The following is a 15850-nucleotide window of genomic DNA, read 5'->3' on the forward strand; positions in this document are numbered from 1 at the left end:
CGAGTCAGGTCCCTGCGGGAGATCAGGGCAAAGAGGTCGGTTCTGGGGAAACTCTCTGAGAGGTCTTCCCAGAGCTTAGGTCTGAGGTGGCCACAGAACCCATGTGGACCCATTTCAACAATATCCATTTCACAGATGGGTCCACTGAGGCTCAGAGACGGGGTGTGATTTTCCCATAGTACTGAGCGAGAAAGAGAGGGTCCAAGAGAGGAAATCACTTGCCCAAGGCCACACAACTGATGTCCATACCCAAGAGCTGGACATGTGGCTTTTCCTGCAGGGACACGGCCTTCCCCAGCGGGGCTGCCCTCTGCCGCTGAGAGGCAGTGTAACGGCACAGTTACGAGAACGGTCTCTGAAGCCCTCCACCTCTTACCAGCAGTGGGACTGTGGGGTTTAGGGACAGTTGCTTCACCACATGATGCTGTGCAGGGCACACTATGCTCGTTCTGCAGCGAAGCGTGGGTGGCGATGTGCCCGGGCTTCAGAGCCAGGCAGGCCTGGGATGGAATCCCAGCTCTGCCACCTACTTGCTGGAGAACTTGGACAACTGACACCCTTGGAGCCTTGGTTTCCTCATCTGGAAAATGCAGACGAGACATACCCTACCTCCCTCCCGGCTTTGTCCCAAGCGCATAGCATGGCACCCTTGCACGTGGTGTATGCGCCATAAATGACCGCCACTGTGCTAACGAGTCTCTTTTCATTTGCTGATCCAAGGGTTTGCTTTCACGAGTGGTGAGGAGAGTGGGCTCAGCAGGGTGGACAAGATAGGCAGAGGCCGAGGGACAAGGGCTGGTCTGGAGTGTGTGGACACTGTGCGCCAGTTTGCAGTGCTCCTGGCTCGGAACCCTCTGCTTGAACAGTGCAGTCCCTGGGCTGGGGACTGGTCCTCGGGACTTTGGGACACACTGCACACCTCCTGGAGGGTCAAGAACATGCATGCAGGTGTTGGTGTGACTTCCTGGGACTTCAACCAAGTGACAATGCAAATGGCACCTAGTGGAATGCGAGACTAACAGGGAGATGCTGGTAGTCGCCAATTCTCTCTTTAGACGCTTGGCAGATTCGGGGGTGACTTTCACCCCAGTCCTTCGTCCTTATTCCTATTTGGTTTAGCATTTTCATTTTGGTGACCTGCTTTCAGATAAGCAGAAAAATTAGAAAATAAAGATAGGTACCAAGAAAGAAGAAAAGTAAATAAAATCAATTCACAGAGATAACTGCTATTGTATCTTCTTTCAGAAGTTTTTCTTTACATATTTATGCATTCAGGTAACATTATGAAAACCCACGGTTGTCCTGCCACGCTCCTGTAGAATCGCTTATGTGAGGAGCAACACATGGTGCCTATCTTTCTACTTTCTTATTCACAGAACTTTCTAGCATATGGGTTGGCCGATGTTCATTTAATCAGTCTCCTCTTTGGGGCCATTTTTGTTATTTTCACCTTCATGTTTTTATCCCCAACAGCACTGGCATGAACACACTTAGGTGTTTTTCTTGGCTTATCTGCCACGTTATGTCCCGGGAAGCATTTTCTGGGAATAACGGATCTCGAAGTCGTTTTTGCAAATACACAAGCATGCTCTGTGTTGAACCTCTCACCCTGCCCCTGAATCCCATGGGAGTAGTTACGCAGTCCTCAGGAAATCTAAGTTCAAGTTCCCTCCGCAGAGCTCCGGTTCGATCATGATAGAGTGGCTTGCATCAGACTAATCCTCCCAACTGCAGACAACTATAAACGGTAGAAATATACAAAAACGACTGAGGGATTTTTATCAGCAACTGCACAGGTACAATCTGAGAGCCTATGATTCTTGAGAGAAGGGTATCATTCAAGGTGAGCTCCCTATTCACCCCAAATTTTGCCTGAGGTCATTTCCCAAAACACCTGTGGGGAAATAGAGTCCAAGTAGAAAGAGCCAGTCTTCCTGGGCTGAGGAGACGGAAGTTGAAATTTGGGACCGAGTCACTGGGAGTTGAGGGGCAAAATCCCAAAGAGGAAAGTACTGCACGGAAGGAACCTTGGAATTGGGGTGCAAATTTCCCTCAACTCCCTGGACTGCTCTGAAGCTGTCCTGTGCCGTTTGAGACTCTTAAGACATCCGGCAGAAGACAGCAGCTGAAAATTAAAAAGCTGAATGGGGATTTCATCACCTCCGCTGTGCAGTGTCGAGGAAGCAATGGTTGGAGCCACAGTGACCTTGATCGACACCTTGGGCTTTCAGTTAAGGCCCAGAGGACTAGCCAGGCACAGTGGCCACGCCTGTAGTCGCAGCTACTCAGGAGGCTGAGCGGGAGGATCGCTTCAGCCAAGGAGTTCAAGATAAGCCTGGGCAACATAGCAAGATCCTGTCTCTACAAAACGCTTATGAAGTTATGCAGCCGGAAGACCATGCTCTAGGGGAAAGGGCTATGTCCTGGGAATCAAGTCTCCCCCTAGGAATAAGAGCAAGACCAAAATCATTCCACCCTAATAAAGCATAAATCTGAGCTATCTTCCTTCTGTTTTAGAAAAAGATATTGCCATTCAGAACCCCTACAATTTTCACCATAATGTTCAGCACTCAATAAAAGACTATGAGGCACGCATGCTAAAAAAAAAAAAAAAAATCAATGGACTGAAAATCAAGAAATTAAAATATACAACATAATAGACCCACAGGTGAGTCCAATGTTCAAACATGGAGCAGACAACAGAACAAACAGCCCACAGAGGATGAGGAGGAGGCCCAAGACCTTCAGCACTTTGGGGCAGTGGCTGTGGGGATCCCAGGTAAGCAGAGTCAGTTTCAGAGCCCCTTGGAGAGATTCTCTGTGGAGCTAACGGGGCTTGGGAGAGACCAAAGGCCTCATCTGGGCTCGTTCCTACCCACCCAGCACCCATTTTACGGATAGGAGGACACTGAGGCTTGGAGCAGGGTGAGGCTTTTCCTGAGGCCGGCTGTATATAGTTACTGGCTGGAGCCCAGCTGTCCCGCCTTTAGTTGCGTATACTTTATCCCGCTGCTCGCTAAAAACAGGTTGCTGTGAGGACTCAACAAGCATTTTGAAAATTTCTTAGCTTGGTGCCACTCAATGGAAGTTAATTTTGGACTTGCAAATGAAAGTTTCTTTTTATCCCTCCCTGGTCCTAACAATGCCCTAGGAAGATCCACAGACCAAGAGTCTGGAGGAGGGAGGGTGGCCGGGAGAGCCTCTTCCCTGCCTGGAGCTGGGGGACAGCACCGAGTCCTCGTCACAGCCTCTCTCGTGAGACAGACACTGACGCGCTTACGGAGTAGGAAACGAAGCCTGGCGAGCTGAGGGCACGCGCCCATTCTTCCCTCTTTCTTTACAGAATCCTTTCATTTTTGAGGGCAGAAATGTGCCTGAAAAAGCAACGATCACTCCCAGTCTTCTTTGCCACTGGGCATAGTCAATGAGATATAAAGGGAAGTCACAGGTTGGGACGTCTTAAAAAGTTCTTTAAAGTGGCTGGCCCAACTGGGAAATTTATACTTTCGTTTTCCTCTCCTGCTTTTTCCTGATTGGAATAAGACACGATGGTTGGAGCGCGACAGTTATTTTATTAGCATGCCGATGGAAGCCACAACCTAGGAGTAGCCGAGGGAAGAGCGGGCAGGATGCCCCAGCCCACCTCTGGACTGCTCTTCCTTATCGAAGCGACATTTGTCACGTTCTGTGCTAGAACCAAACACAGGATGTAACGGTAACGTGTATGGAAAGTTTTAGTCTGGCTCAGCATCTGATAAAAGGCAGAGAGTGTCATTGCATGGTGCTTACCTGGATGTCCCCAGAGTCCATAGAGGTGCCCTGGCCTCCACTGGTTGATTCCTGACGGGCTCTGCAGACTTTATAAATGGTGAGTGACCTCATCGCTGGGGGAGACGTGGCACTGGGTGACATCTGGGAAACTGACGGAAAGCCCTCCATCTCACCACATCCATCCACTACCTCCACAGCAAACATTCCTGCCCGGAAGGCCCGGGGGAATGTCAACAACATATTGGAATCTGTACATCACGGGTGTCATCAAATGGACATGCGGGGACAGAGGGGACAGCACTGAGATACGCTGAGTCGGGAGACTGTGCGTGTCTCATGTTCTCATCCCTGTCCTGCGCCGGGCCCCTTTCCTCATCTGCACGATGAGCGGGGGGACCTGGTGACCCTCAGGGAGGAAGCCACTCAGCCTGCTCCGAGTGACGAGGGAGAGGGTGGCCCAGCCTCAGTTCATTGGTCTGTGGTCCTGGAGCCTGGAGTTCCAGCCTGGCTGTGCCCATTGCTTGCTGTTTGACGCCGGGTGGGCCCCTGCCCTTCCAGGCCTCAGTTTCTCCATCTTTGGCAATGGTAGCTGACACCGACAGGCAATTTTCACAAGTGCCTGCTGAATCCTCAGAGCATCCTTATGATATAGGAAGTAGTAATATGATTGGCCCCGTTTTAAAGTTGAGGAAGCCAAGACCTAAGGGAGGATGAATTTTTCCCCAGGTCATAGAGCTAGACGGCAGTAGAATCAGGGTTAGAACCTTATGTCGAAGCTTGTAACCTTCACACCACGTCACACACTCCTCCTTTTAGAGCCGAGCTGGATCCTCGTTGTCGGCTGGGGAAACTGTTCTCTATCTCTTCTGCTTCTCTTCTGCCACGTGAGGACACGGTGGCCCCCTGTGCCCTTCCATCCCTTCTACCAAGGGACGTCGCAGCAACGAGACGCCATCTTGGAAGCAGAGATCAGCCCTCACCAGACACCGAACCTGCCGGTGCCTGATCTTGGACTTCCCAGCCTCCAGAACCGAGATACAAGTTATATTCTCTATAAATTACCCCGTCTAAGTCTGTTGTAGCAGCAGGAACAAACTAAGACAACACGTATTTCAGATTATTCAAATAATCCCTGTTTGTAAGGGAATATTTTTGTGTCCCGCTAGTCTTGATTCTGTGTGACTAGACACGGACGTAGATGCAACGACGTGCACGGTCGGCTGACTCCCCTCCGTGCAGCAGGCCCCTCGAAGGGACACGGAGCGGTGTCTTCCCTGTGTGCCACATTCAATCACTTCATTGTTCCGGGCAAAGCTCAGGCAGTCTCCCAGGGCCCCAGCCACGAGGACTTTGTCGAGCTTATCGCCCCCGAACCATCCCCACGTGCGGCCTGACCCCACGGCTGCCTACCCCTTTCTCTGGAGCGTCCTGCTCCCTCCTGCCCCAGGGCCTTTGCTCAAACTGTTCCTATGGCCTGCCTGGAAGACAGGAAATGCTCCATGAACCTGTGTTTGAAGAAGAAATGACCCATTCTGTGTGGCCTTGCTCTAATCTCACCCTTGCCAAGAAGCTGTTACAGCTCTACCCCAGTAGAAATGAGTCTCTCTCTGATCCGAACCTGGACATTTGTCCCCTAGTTCTGCCCTGAGTCTAAGGACACCTGCTTCTGCCTCTAATCTGTCAGCTTTGAGGGGCACGCCTGTGTCGCACTGTCTCCCTGTGCGCATGCTCTGCCCACCTCACCTCACTCCGTCCTCTCCGAACCCTGCGAGGAGGGACAGGTGCTCTAACACCGGCTTTACTGGCAAAGCGGCTGCGCTCAGGGAAGATGAGCAACGTGCCTCTGGCTCCTGGAGGAACCAGGATTCAAACCCAGGAGGCAGATCCCCGGGCCAAGCTCTTACCCTCGATTCCATTTTATCCCAGTGTGTTTCCTACCTGCTCACATGTGTTGGCGCAGCAATGTCCTCTCTAACGTGGGTCCTGTGAGAGCAGGGGTCACAGGCAGACCCCGATCACCCACGGAAACACTGCCACAGGCTTCCTCCTTGCAGATCGAGGCAGCCCGGCAGAGGAGGCTGAAGAGGTCAAGTTCTAGGGGAAATGCAATGCTAGGCTTGGAGCCTCCACTCTGTAAGATTGTTTTATTTTTTAAAATAAACTTTCCTCCCTCCCTTCCTGCCTTCCCCTCCCTCCCGGTATTAGGTTCACAGCAAAATCAAGTGAACAGTAGGAGAACTCTTGTACACTCCCACCACCCTCCCCAACCTCGCCCGCTGTCAATATTCCGCCAAGAGTGGTCATAAACCTACACTGCCACATGGTTATCACCCGAAGTCCACAGTTTACGTTAGGCTTTACGCTTGGTGTCGTACATTCTATGGGTTTTGGCAAATGTGTACTGCCATGCGTTGACCATTACAGAATCACACAAGATAGTTCCGCTGCCCTACAAACCCTCTGTGCTCCTCCTCTTCATCCCTCCTGTCCCCCCAAGCCCTGGCAACCACTGATTTTTTTTTTTTTTTTTACCTTCTATATAGTTTTGACCATTTTTACAATATCATGTAGCTGCAATCACGTGCGTGAAGATTTCAGATTGGCTCCGTTCACTTAGTAATGTGCATGTATGTTTGCTCCGTGTCTGTTTGTGGCTTGATAGCTCATTTCTTTTGATCACTGAATGCTATTCCATGGTCTGGATGTGCCAGTTTATCTACCCACCCACCTACTGAAGGGCATCTTGGTGGCTTCCAGGTTTGGGCAATCATGAATAAAGCTGCCACAAACATCGTGTGCAGGTTTCCACGCGGACACAAGTTTTTAGCTTATTCGGGTAAATACCCAGGAGCGTGATTGCGGGCTCACGTGGTGAGATGCCCTGGAAACTTTGATTCAGGTTGTGACATCCCAATCCCTGGGCCCTGCTGTTGGCACATGGGCTTCCATCAGCAGCCACGTCTGCAGGCACCGAGGGCCAGTTAATAGGACAAGGGGGACAAATGTTGACTTTGACTGCTGGCCTTGGATAGGAGCTAAAGAGCATCGTTTGTTTCCTCTTCTGGAACAAAGATGAAGTGTTGCTCCTTCCTGCCACACTCTCTCCCTCCCATGCGAGGAGGGCGGGGTGCAGGGCTCAAACCATCAGCCCCGTCTCTGTCCAGAGCCTAGTCTCGGGGGCCCAGGGTGGCAAAATCTCAGCGTGAGTGAACTATGGGAAGGGCCTCTCTGGCCGCCCCTCCCTTGCGAGCACCCTTCCTCGCAAGCCACCCTCTCTCCTGGTCTGCAGCCAGCCCCCCGTCCCCCACAGCCCCCCGTCCCCCACAGCTCCCCCCGGATCGGACTTTGCAGTGTCTCACCTGGCCCTGCCTTGGCCTTTGTCTCTTTTCGACCCACCCAACACATCAGCCACCAGAGGAAACTTCCTGCAGCTGAGAGCTGAGACTCGCTGTCCCCTGCTCAGAGCCCTTCCTTGGCTCCCTAGTGCCTAGCCCAGTGTTTCCCAGAGTGTAGTCTGGGGGTCTCCGAGCGCCTTTTCAGGGGGTCAGCGAGGTCAAAACAAATACTGAATTCATATCAATACATTCTTTGTCTTTTCACTCTTACTCTCTCACAAGTGCAGAGCAGGATTTCCTGGGCACTGTGACAGGTAGGACCGCAACGGATGCAGGCAGCATTCAACTGCCTTCCACTGTGCCAGACAGCATACAGAGAGTTTGGAAAATGGAAACCAGAGCCTCGCTTCTCATTAATGATGCATTTGGAACATATGTTTATTTTCCATAAAAATATCATTTTGTTAAAATATAATGAATTTATTATTATTTTAAAATGAATTAATATGTCCATATTTTAAAAACTTCTCAGTGTTAATTCCTTTTATGACAAATATCAATACATGGAATCCACATAGACAAAAGCTCTTTGAGGCCCTCAGTTTGTGAGCGTGCTAAGACCAAAGACATCCGAGAACTGCTGGCTTAAAGAATCGCCTCTAAACTGCCCCAGCGTGGTGTGGCGCTCCAGCCCCTGCCGTCCACTTGACCTTCATTTGACCTTGATCCAGCAGTCTGGAGGGCTGATTCCCGCCTCCCAGCTTTCGCTCATTTTGTCACTTCTTCTTGGAAAGCCCTCCCTCCCTTCTCTCTCAGAGGGCACCTTCTCCAGGAAGCCTTCTCTGATTGCCCCTCTATTCCAGGTGGGGACAGCAGCCCCTCCTCTGAGTTCTTTTTCTCAGCCCTGCATTGTTTCTTCATGAAACCAGCTCTCCCAGGAGGCTGCGTGCCTTCGTGATGGCGGGAACAAATCCTGCCCTCTCGTCCCCTTCCTCCCCCCCAGCACTTGCAACACGTATGTGGCAGTAATTTGGGAACTTTGGCTTTTTCACCCTAATGGAATTTATTCTACTCCCATTCAAATAGTAAATATTTAAAGTAAAAGTATCCATCCACCCAGCAGGCAAAGACATAGTGAGATATGTACACTCTCTTATCGTAGTGCAAATAGAAAGGTCAGTCGGGTAAACAATTTTGTGATGTGTTTCTGGGGTCATAAAATGTTCCAGGGCAGTCCCTGCATGCTGAGGTTGGGGAGCTCCTGCTTAAGTCACCCCTGAAATGCCCAGCACAGGGCCTGGCTCAGAGAGATATTCAATAACCTTCCTATTTTTAAACAATGCATTCTATGTCTTGCATAAACACTAACACGGAAATGAGTCATCCCTAACAAACAAACTTTTGTCAAATGTTGGCACCCCTTTCGGGGTTTTTATCCCCCAGTTTCATTTTTTTGCATCATTATGATTCCAACTAAGCAAATTCTTATATCTGTATTTTCACCCCGCTGGAAACTACAAGTATTTTCCAATTTTTAAAAAAATGTTCAGAAAATAGTCTATGGAGTCGACGTCATCTTTGATGCCCCTGATTTGGCTTTTTCGCTAAAAGGATAAAATTTATTCTACTCCCATTCAAAGAGCAAATATTTTTTTTAAAGTATCCGTCTGCTAGCCATGATATAGTGAGATGGTACACTCTCTCATCGTAGTGTAAACAGAAAGATCTCATTTGTTAAATAATTTTGTGCTGTGTTCCTGGGGTCATGAAATGTTCCAAGGCATAGATCCGGAGATGTTCTCCTGAATAAAGTGTGCAAACATCGGAAAGATCCGCATGAATGGGCAGCATTTATTTAACCAGATTAAGCTTTCAAAAGAGCCCACACCGGGGTTGGGTGCTCTCACTTCAGGATGACTCAGCGTCCACTCAGGTTTTGCCTTTGTTCTTCCCACATGTCCCTTTATGGCAGATGTCTCCTCTTTCCTCATCCCCTCAAAGCGTCCTCCTCTTCCCCAGCCCTTCATGGGATGTCACCACCTCCAGGAAGCCCTCACCCCCAACTTTGAGGTGTGGCCAGAGCTGGTCCTAGAGGTGCCAGCCCACAGAGGGAGAATGCTCCCTCACTTCTCCTCCCCGTCCCCTTTCCACCCTCAATGCCCACATCAGTCACCAGGGGGGCCAGGTGGCCTTGGCCCTACCCACTCCATGTCCTGACTTCAGGCACCTGAGAGCCACAGGTGTGGACCATAGCCCATCCCTTATGTCGTCAGGTGGAAGTTAGCAGTCCTACCTCATGGGGGCAAAGTAGAAACCCAAGATCCCTCTGGGCCACGAGTCCTCCTGCCACGTCAGCTTTTGCCAATCAGCTAACAGGGGCGTGGCAGTGATGACAGCAATTTCAGTGCGTAGAGCCTCATGTGCTCACTCGCGTCAGGCCCTGGTTAAACACTTTCTACTCATTGACTGATTTAATCCTTCCAAAGCCCAGGGAGGGAGGTTTTACTGTTAATGCCATGTGACAGGTGAGAAAACTGTGGTTCCAAGAGGTTAAGTAACTTGCCCAAGATCACACTGCTAGAAAGTGACTCAAGCTCAGATCTGCCCAACTCCTTGGTCTCACCCTGGGCCAAGCAACTCAGTCGTAACCTGAACTCAGGTCCTCAGCAGGGGAGCTCGGGAGAGGATTCAGGTCCAGGAATCCTACACATGGTCCATATGGTTTTGGATGATGCACAGATGAAAAAAAAATATTTTATAGGTCTGTTTATTTTGCCAACTAGTTATGATATGTGACATTAGTTTTCTATTTTTTGACAGAGATATAAAGTTTCCTCTTTCAAAATAAATGCATTTAAATAAATTTGTTTAAGTGAAATTGTGTTGACTGAAAGAAAACGTTAGCTACAAAAGCATATTGGTAATGCATGGATATGGCAAATGGCTCGAGTTTGGGGACCTGGGGACGTCAGCTGATGGACGGCCCCCGCTCCCCACCCCGGCCACCAGCCTGGGTGACAGAGGAGCAGGCGCCGGTTGACCTCCCAAAGAGGAATTTTCACCGCTGGAGGAAAAGTGCCTGGAGGCCACAGCCAGGCCTGCAAACGCCACACCTGCTCCCCACCAGGCCTGGCTCTGGGCCCCAGGGAGTGGGGGACTCACTTCCTTCTGCACCAGGAAGGACACGTGTTTTTCCAGGATGCCGGTCGTGATGTCTGCAACCTTGTTCATCAGTTTGCTGCGTCTGGAAAAGACATGGAACGGATAAAGCCCCGTCAGGTGGGCAAAGGTGGGGTGGTGGCGTGCGGAGACTTAAAGTGAGGTAAACCCCAGGGACACCGAGGTGCCATCCTAACTACAGACAGCCTCCTGCCAGATGGATCGCCGCTTGGAATCCCACCTCTGACCAGCTGCTCACCCCAATCACAGCCCTGAGATCTCATTTACTCATTCATTCAACCGATATTTCCAGAGCACCAACCACGTGCCAGGAACCCAGCTGGGCCCTGGGGACACCGGGACAAGCAAAGTACAAACAGCCCCTGACCTGGCACCTAAACATCAAACGCATCTTGCCAAGGTTGGCGCATCCCACCTGCAACTCAGCGTAATTGCCACTTCCTCAGGGCCCTCCCTGCCGCTTTCCTGAGAGAGGGCTTTGCTGTCACGGTACCCTGTCAGGTGCAAATCTGTGTGCAGGACCAAGCATTTCGCCCGAGGGTTCCATATGTACGGACTCAACCACTTTTCTCTCAGGATGAGCCCCATGAGAATAAGGACCTTGTCTGTCATCACCAACCAATTCCCACCTGGCACATAGCAGATGTTTAATAAGTTTTTGGCTGAAAGAATGAATAAAGTAAACATACCATTAAATATATAATGACGATTTGTGACAAGTACTCTAAAGGACAAGAGTGACTCTTACAAGAGAGGACAGGAGGAACCTCGCTGCAGCCCAGGAGGATGAGAAGGTATGCTGCAGTGAAGTGAGGAAGAGGTGTTCTAAGTAGTCAGAACAGCCCGTGCAAAGGTCCTGAGGCAGGAAAGAGCGAGTCCGAGGCCCAGAGCAAAGGCTGTGTGTCTGGCAGAGTGAGTGAGGGGAGAGTGCAGTGAGAGGAGGGTGTGTCCACGGGGAACACTTGGGATTGAACCCGAAGTGTGGAGAAAAGCCCCGAGAGCATCTGGGGCCAGGGAGTGGTGTCATTTTACAGATGTGGACAGACCCAGAGCGGCAGGATGAATTGCACAGAGCTGCTTGGTGAGGCAGCGTCTGGCAGGGCTCAGGCCTTTGAATTCACATCCCAGCCTTGCCAACCAACATCAGTGGTTTTAGGGGGTCTTTGGGCAGAACCCTGGGTAGGGGGAGAGTGGGGTGACCTCTGCTCTTGGCCATCAGGCTGAAAGCCCAGGACCCAGCCCTGGTCCTGGCCAAGGCCAGCCAGCCCCAGCCCTCGGCTTCCCGACCACTTCTCCTCTCCCAGCCACGGGCCAGGGCCACACTTCCTCCCTCCACCCTCTTGCCTGGGCCGAACCTGCTCTTTCAAGCACACAGCTTAAGATGTAGATTTTGTGGATTAACAGGGATCAGTGATTTAAATGGAGAGGATTAAGTGTTCAGGATCTCATTTCGGGAATTTTCCAGTGGGTGGAGGACAGATGGGGATAGTCTGAAATTGGAGCCCATGGTTCGAGTTTAGTTCCCCCTCCCTCCCAACTGGAGCCTAGAAGGTAAATACAATTTCCTTACCATTCTCATTATTGAGGGATATAACACAAACAATAAAGGGGTCGATTCTCCAAGAAGATGTGACAACCCTGATGTGTATGCACCTAACAACAGAAGAAAAGGCACAAAGCAAAAACTGATAGAGCTGAAAAGCGACACGGGGAAAGTCATGATTATAGTGGGAGAGGTCCGCGCTCCTGCTTCAGTCTCGGGAGAGCCAGGGTGGAGCTTGTCATCAAAGGCAGCCTAGCACATGCCAGGCTGTGTGCTCAACATCTGGTCTCATCTGGTCATCTCGGAAGCCTCTGAGTAGCTGTTACCATCACCGCAATCTACAGATGTGAAAACTGAGGCTTAGAGAGATTATAAAGTTGGTTATAAAATTATAAGGCTGATATTTGAACCAAGGTCACTCTGACTCCAGAGCCTGAGCTCTTTTGCCACACTGTGTCTCCTCTTAGGTTTAGGGTAGGGCTGCAATTAGGGGTCCTCAACTCCCCTGAGATCCCAGCTCTGCTAAGATGGACGGGCCTTACCTGTCCAGCAAGGAGAGTGATATGCTGGTCGGGTCGCTGGTGCATTCTCCCAGGACCACCGTGGGCAGCTGGGTCTGGGCATCAGTTTCAACTCTGACTCCAGTCAGGAGGTCCAAGGAGGCCGTCAGGCTGACAACCCGGCCAACGAAGGGTCTGCAGGGAGCAAGACGAACAGCGAGCGGAGTCTAGAAGGCTCTGCATGCGACCACTTGGGCTCCCCTACCTGCGTGGACGTTTTCCAGAATGTCTATGGAGAATGTCGGCATGGTCCAGGTCATGTCAACATAGTCCACGTTCTTTATGGGATTATAAGTATATTAGAGGCTTCTTGTCCTGGCCACGTGGGTTTAGTTCATATGAAATTTTTATACGGCATTATATTAATAATTAAAATAGTACTAGTTAACATGTATTGAGCACAAATTATGTGCAGGCACTTCTAAAAAGTATTTAACCTGAATTAGTCCATGGAATCATCACAACAATGCTAAAATCCCACTTTTAGGAATTTATCTTATGTAAACATTGGTAAAAGTTTATCAGGATATAATATGTAGAAGGATACTCATTGTAGCATTGCTTGTTTCTAGAAAAATAAATGAATGAGCTGGGAATTGAATAGCCGCCTTTCTCGGTAAAGCGCACATAAAGGGCAGCCCCTGGTGGCAGCCTCTGGTAATGCAGGCACAGTGATCCTCACCTTTGTTGACTCACCTTTGAGAGTATTGTCAACTGTCTCAAGTCCTTTGTCAACAACAGGTTTCAGCTTGTCCACGGCATCATGCAGGTCATTGCTAACAACAGTTTTCACCTTGTCTGCAGAATCATGCAGGTCATTGCTAACAACAGTTTTCACCTTGTCTGCAGAATCATGCAGGTCATTGCTAACAACAGTTTTCACCTGGTCCTCAGCGTCACGCAGGTCATTGCTAACAACAGTTTTCACCTGGTCCTCAGCATCACGCAGGTCATTGCTAACAACAGTTTTCACCTGGTCCTCAGCATCATGCAGGTGATTGCTAACAACAGTTTTCACCTTGTCTGCAGAATCATGCAGGTCATTGCTAACAACAGTTTTCACCTGGTCCTCAGCGTCACGCAGGTCATTGCTAAAAACAGTTTTCACCTTCTCCACAGCATCATGCAGGTCATTGCCAAGATTCTCAAGAAGAGCCTCTGAGGTCCCAGTGAGCAGGCCGCACAAAAGAACAAGTTTCCAAAGCTGAAGCATCTTTTGCCTTGAAACCTAGACAGTCATGGGAGGAACAGGAGTGGGAATTGCCCAGGCGGAGTTGGAGGCTTCAGTGAGCACCTATCACTCTTATACTTAGCATTGCTTGAAGACGGATGTGGTTGTCTCCTGTTTACAGATGGGCAGCCGAGGTCGGAAAGCTGTAGCAACTTGCCCAGAGACACACAGCCGGTAAGTGGAGGGGCCGGGATTAGAAGAGTCAGACTAGACTCCAAGCCCATGCCCTTCACACGAAGGTCCTTTGCACGTGCTGTCTTCTCTGCCTGAAATATCTTTCTTCCTCTTCACTTCTCCACCTAAGCCAATTCCTGCCAACTCTCCAGCTTCGGGAAGACATCATGCCCTCTGTGAAGCCTACTCTGGGCCCCTCCCCAGGGTCTAGGCTGGGGGGCGCCACCCCGCTGCCTTGCTGCTTTCGTTCTCTGATCAGCGTCCCAGGCACCAACTCCCTGATGATGTATCTGTCTGCTTTCCTCCGGGGCTCGGAACTCCTTAGGACAAGGATTATGACTTATTTCACTGTTGAATCCTCAAACCCAATAAAAAGCCTGCACCTAGTACAGTAAAGAGATAAATTTTTGTTGACTAAAAGTAGGAATAAACCAATGGACACCAACTCAAAACCCTGCATTGCTCATAGGTCGGACAGTTCCCTTACTACACTAATCTGTTATCTAAATTTGCTCTATTCAGAAGTTGCTAATCCAAGCAGCTTGGTGCCTGTGTCATCTGCCCGCCCCCCCAAACTCCTCTTCTGCCTCTCCCCACCTCTCCCCCCCTACCCAGCTTTCCTACGTTCCAGAAAGATGCCAACCTCTGTCCTATGTTGGGTCTTTGCACAGGCTGTTCTCTGCCCAGACCTCTCCTCCCAGCTGTCTCTGGCTCTAGGTGTCATCTTCCCAGAACGCCCTTCCTGACTGCCTGCTGGGGTGACCCTCCCCACCCTCCCCAACCTCAGCTCCTTGTCGGCGTCTTTCACAGCTTGATCGCAGTTTGGTTATTTGATTTGTTTTCTGTCCTGAGCAGAGGGCAGTCCCTGCGCTCCGGGGCTTTCCTCCCACGTGGGTCACCAAGATGCTGACCTGGCCCTAGAATGCTCGAAGTCTCTCTCTGGGGCCTCCTATTAGAGCCGGCCACTGCCTAGGAAGGTGGTGAGACCCCACCACCAGAGATGTGCAGAAATGGGACCAGGTGACCGCTAGGATCCCGGGGTACTTGCGTGACCGCGAGCCGTGACTCGGAATTTCTGTAGGTCTATTGTTGAAAGACTATCGCTGCGCACATTTGCGATTCTTCCTCCTGGGTTTCCTCTCTACCTGAGTCCAGCCATCCCACGTGGAGATCTTGCCTTCAGCCGCCTGCCCCTCTCCTTCTCTCGCCACCCCCCACCTCCCAAGACCCCGAGTCCCCTGGATAACCTGAGTTGGTGGCTCTGGGCCGGAGCACCCAAGTTGCCCAAGAGTGGCCCACCAGGTGGGAACGGCCGGACCAGGTGACTCCAAGGTGCCTTTCAGCCGTGAGCTCTGACCCCCAGAGCCTCAGCTCAGCCTAGACATGACCCTCATCACCCTACAGCTCACGTAGCACAGACTACTGACAATGACGGTGGCCATTTAGTTGGCACCTACTGTGTACCAGGGGATTTTCCTATTTCATCAGGTTTCATCTCCTCAGCAAACTTCCAGGGGGTGTTATTGCCCCCATTTTTCAGATGAGAAGGGTGAGGTTGAGAAGGGGAGGACGACTTGCTGCTCAAGGCCCGGCAGACAGAAAAGGGCAGAGCTGAGACATGAGGTCTGTGCCTCTGCCGGGAGGGGGTGGCTGTTTCAGCATGTGACCTCCTGGGGGCAGCAGCGAGTCGCATGCTTCTCCTGCCCGCCAGGGCCCAGGACCAGGTAGGTGCAGACAGATGCCTGGCAGCTGCTCTGTGTCTGACACTGGGCTTGGCACTGCAGGAACATTGTCCCCTCCGTCCTCATGCCACTCTGAGAGGCAGGTTTGGACAGCCCCATTTTCCAGTTGAGGAAAGCGAGGTTCAGAGAGGAAGGCGGCTTGCCCAGGCCTGGCGAGGACAAGAACCGGTCATTTGGGGCCTCAGGGAAGCCCGGCCACCCACGTCAAGCTGAGGCCAGGTGGCAGAACAGGAAAGTCTTTGGGCTTGAATATCCTGTTTCTCCCTCAGCCGCTGCTGTTTCAGTTGGTTGTAACGCCTGTTGTCGCGTGGGGC

The 15850-nt window shown here is 50.9% G+C and overlaps 1 protein-coding gene across 1 annotated transcript; it reads right to left on the bottom strand.

Moving 5' to 3' along the window:
• Window positions 1-4: 4 nt before the first annotated feature.
• On the bottom strand, window positions 5-13602 carry BPIFA2 (BPI fold containing family A member 2). Its single transcript, XM_069495754.1, has 6 exons — window positions 13498-13602; window positions 12998-13137; window positions 12372-12524; window positions 10269-10350; window positions 250-316; window positions 5-12 (listed from the first exon to the last, which is right to left on the bottom strand). Exons 1-6 carry the CDS (start codon window positions 13600-13602, stop codon window positions 5-7), a joined length of 555 nt encoding a protein of 184 aa, XP_069351855.1.
• Between the last annotated feature and the right edge of the window lie 2248 nt (window positions 13603-15850).

This window comes from Eulemur rufifrons, chromosome 20, assembly GCF_041146395.1.
Source record: "Eulemur rufifrons isolate Redbay chromosome 20, OSU_ERuf_1, whole genome shotgun sequence".
NCBI classification, from domain to species: domain Eukaryota; kingdom Metazoa; phylum Chordata; class Mammalia; order Primates; family Lemuridae; genus Eulemur; species Eulemur rufifrons.